The sequence below is a fragment of the Motacilla alba genome, chromosome Z (genome assembly GCF_015832195.1).
Source record: "Motacilla alba alba isolate MOTALB_02 chromosome Z, Motacilla_alba_V1.0_pri, whole genome shotgun sequence".
Lineage (NCBI taxonomy): Eukaryota > Metazoa > Chordata > Aves > Passeriformes > Motacillidae > Motacilla > Motacilla alba.
This window is the reverse complement of record NC_052046.1, coordinates 50,620,815-50,624,632: the sequence shown is the minus strand read 5'-3', so window position 1 is coordinate 50,624,632 and position 3,818 is coordinate 50,620,815. Positions and strand designations below refer to the sequence as shown.

General features: G+C 37.0%; 1 protein-coding gene across 6 annotated transcripts in view; it reads right to left on the bottom strand.

The window, feature by feature from the left end:
• Positions 1-1,492: 1,492 nt before the first annotated feature.
• Positions 1,493-3,818, bottom strand: part of GOLM1 (golgi membrane protein 1) — a 33,978-nt gene continuing 31,652 nt past the window's right edge. For all 6 annotated transcript variants that reach the window (XM_038124053.1, XM_038124050.1, XM_038124051.1 and 3 more), the window contains 2 exons: positions 2,534-2,647; positions 1,493-2,187 (listed from right to left, as the gene is read on the bottom strand). In XM_038124053.1, coding sequence (XP_037979981.1) covers positions 2,138-2,187; positions 2,534-2,647 — 164 coding nt within the window. In that variant the 3' untranslated portion in view covers positions 1,493-2,137. The remainder of the gene's footprint in view (positions 2,188-2,533; positions 2,648-3,818) is intronic.

The window sequence follows — 3,818 nt, the reverse complement described above, 5'->3', positions numbered from 1 at the left end:
CATTGCTCTTATGCATGTTTTCAGACCCTCTGCCCTCAGAGGTTCACAAGTGTGCTTTGTACAGAGGTGGTCGTATTTATGGAGGACAACATCCAGTTGGCTAGGAGAAGCTCAAAAATGTAGAGAAGCATAGCCAAAATAGTTTGTTTTAAAATAATCCTCTGGCAATATATTGATTACCCTTAAGTGTTTGATTCTTTGGAATTTTTAACTTGATATTGGTAAAGCTATTCATTCAATTTGATTATAGTGTTTCACTGTCTATTTTTTACTGTTAGAATATATGCTTTTTAAGAATCAATATTAAATTCCTGATCAACTAAAATCTCAGCTGCCTAATTGTTTACAGATTAAGTCCTAGGAAAATGCTCAGAAGATGGGTAAATATTTTTATCCAAATATGGGTAAACTCTTTCATGTTCAAACATGTCATTATTTGCAAAAATTCCAGTAACTTGAGTTTCCCAATACTTGTCAGAAGTATGATGCTCATTCCTCTTCTCTCCTGTTTACAGGCATGTTTTCCCTGCTGTGTTGACTGTGGTAGCCCAGACCAGTTAGGTCTTACTTAAATGGTGAAAAACTGTTAGTGAACTGTTTCTGTGTTCAGGCTTAACAGGCATCTTTTGACTTAAACTCTGACCTTCACTTGACAACTAATACTCTTCATACACAAAAGAGCCAGCCTTATCTTAAGGTACAGGAGCTATAAACTAGTACACTGAACAATAACACATCACAAAAGAAGTTGCAAAGTGAAGTGCTTTAACGGAAAGCAAAGACAAATTTGTGTTTTCTTAAATGGAATGCTGACAGGCAAGTTAGTCACAGCTGTCTGGCTGCTGTGCTGTCTCACAGAGGCTGGTTCATACTCACAAACAATGCTCCAAACACAGGTGTCAGGCTTGTGAGCAGACACAAATATAAAAATTTCTTCAAACCAGCTGGCTATACATCGTTGGACTGCAGTTAAGGGTGCCTTTGTGCTAAGTAGAGGGTATTTTTAGCTCAGGGCAAGTAAAGTAGTTTTTAGTTTACATTTATCAAGTTACAGAAAAGACTGCAGAACATTAACAAGATTATACATTGTGATTAATGTACAACTTCATAACAGCTAAAGCTTCACCTGTGGAAGACACTACCTTGTCTTCTAAATGCATAGTCTGGTTACCTCCATCAGAAGTCCAGCAGAGATAATTAGTCACGTTGAACAGCTGCGAGTGCTGTTGTACAAGGCAAACATTTGCACTGCTCTGTTTTTGCAAAAGATAGTGGCTGGGTGGAGTAAAGGGTGGTTGTAGAACACCATTTCAGAGGGCTTTTGTCATGAAAAGTTTATGAGTTTGAATTTTTACATGAAACTTGTGCCCAGTAGTGGTAACCAAGCCACACTGTAGGACTGACCTTGTGGAATCCAACAAAGCTTTCAGAAAAATGTTCTTGGCTAATCTCTTAGCAAGAAGCTTCTATTGTCAGAATCCTTTTTGGTTTGTTTTTTTTTTTAACTTTGAAGCAAAGAACACACCTTGACAGTGTACTCTTGGAATTTAATTTAGAGGCCCAGGTACATATATCATTCTGCATAATATCTGAGGACTACAGTTGTGCATTCTCAGTCTGTGTTTCAGTATAAAAGTGCCAGAACAGGCTCAAGGGTAGATTGAAGCATGGACTGGTTTTCATCCTTCCTGTGTTTTGTTACAGTAAAACAGCTCTTTCTTAAATTGTAAAACTAAGCTGGGGATTTCTCTACTGTGCATTGCTCAGCAGAGAGATCCATCTGTGGCAGAGGACTGGTCATCATTTACCACCAACCCACGCCTACGCTTACCTGCAGTATGACTATACAAGGTAGCCAGCTTTAAAGTCACTAATTTATGGCTACTTGATCACAATTTTATAATTGATAAGGAGGAGAAAGTCATTGCAGAGGCCAAACTGCTTTGAAACAAGCCTCCAGAGATTTACCTCTTTTCCTCACTGCAACAGTACTAAAACTTCACAATAAAATACTACTTCATTTGGGCCTTTAGTCAAGCCTGTAGAAGATAATCAAAAGCTTCTAAGATCACTTTGCTTGGATCAGTGCTGCATTTGAAGGAAGAGGTGACTCAGTTGTACAATGAACTTCCTTTGTTCACAACTTCTGTCGTCCTTCACCATTGTCAAGTAAGTGGTTCTTCACATCTTCATGGTTTTGAATTAGGGAAAAAAAAAAGAAAAGGTACAGAAATCTCTTTTAAGAGGCAGTTCTTCATATAGAAAGTTCTATCTAGAAAACAACACGAAATTTTGTAAGGACTGTTAAATACTATGTAGTACAGTAAAATTATAGATCCTACACCCCCCATTAAGGAGCAGGTTCAGTGGTGCTGAATAGAAAATAGGTCACACTGTAAACATGAGGGAAAGTTCAAAAAACAAACAGAAATTAACTAGGTATAGCTTGCAGCAGGATACCATGCAAAATATAATCTTAACATTTTAAGCATGTGATATTTAGGTTAAAACTGGTTTTTTTTTCTTTTTTTACCATTTTCAATCCCAGCAAGTGCTGCTTGCTTGTCAGTTTCTGATTCAGCTTCATTCAGATCTAAATTGTAATTGACATCCTTGTCCTGGTTCACTGCTTCACGTTCCTGTTTGTCTGAAAGATAAAAATTAAGTCATTTTATGCTATACCATCTGCACACAAGAAGAGTGACTGTAAACATCTTCCACAGAATTACACTTCTGCTGAATCAATTGCTGTTCTGAGTAAGTTTTTATATTATTTTCTCTTTGAAGTGTTAATTTTCAGAGCAACTTTGGCTGTAAAACCTGTCAGAAGAAGTAGATAAAAGACAATCTTTTGGGATTTGGAAAGCATAGCAAAATCAGCTAGCACTCTGATGAACGATACAATTTCAGAATACAATAAATGACAGCCTAAGGAAGGGCAAAACCTGAAGCAATTGCTGAAAACCCCTTCTTGTTTTAGCTTGTTCAGCAAGCGGAATGCTATAACTGTAGTGTAAAGTGTTACGTGATGTGCCAAGTTGTCACAAAAGTACTTTTCTCCCAGAAGATTTTCTTAACCCAGTTATTAACACCTCTCAAACAACATTTATTGACTATCAGATTTCTTTAGATAGAGGACTCAGACATAAATGGAAATATTTCTGATTGCCAAACAACTATCCTTATTTTTCAAATAATCAACCAGAAAAAAAGGTAACAGCAGAGAGGTGTAAGCAAACTTTAAGATGGATCACAGCCTCTCTTCTAAATATTAAGACAACCCTTCCAGTTAGTAAGTGGCTAAGAAAGAGACTTATGTCATTAATGTTCAGACCACCACATAGATTTTTATAGTTATGGACCTAAAGGTCTAAAAATTTCAGAAGCAGCTCTTCTTGAAAGAGGATGCCCACAGAGTACTGAAGAAGTCTTTCTACCTTAAGCTCCTTTGGCTACAAGGACCCTGTGCAGTAAGGCTGAACACTACAGCCTGAAGAATATTCTCCTAGCCTTTTTTAGCTCGCAGAAATGCAGACCTTTGAAACTGAGTTTTCATGGGCTGCATGACAGAGATTTTTCCTTGCACTAATTGTTGGATGACTTTTTAAAAATCTAATCTTTCTGCTATTTACTTCCATGAAAATGTAAACAGTTTATGTTACTTATAATTACATCTCTTTGGGGTATAGCCTGCTCTGGCCAGCATCTTTTTGGACCAGTTGGAAAAACACTGTTTTAGCAATGCAGATGAGATTATTTATCTCTGCCAAGTTAGCAACAATATTAACACTGAAACTTAAAATCCTAAGGATGTGTTT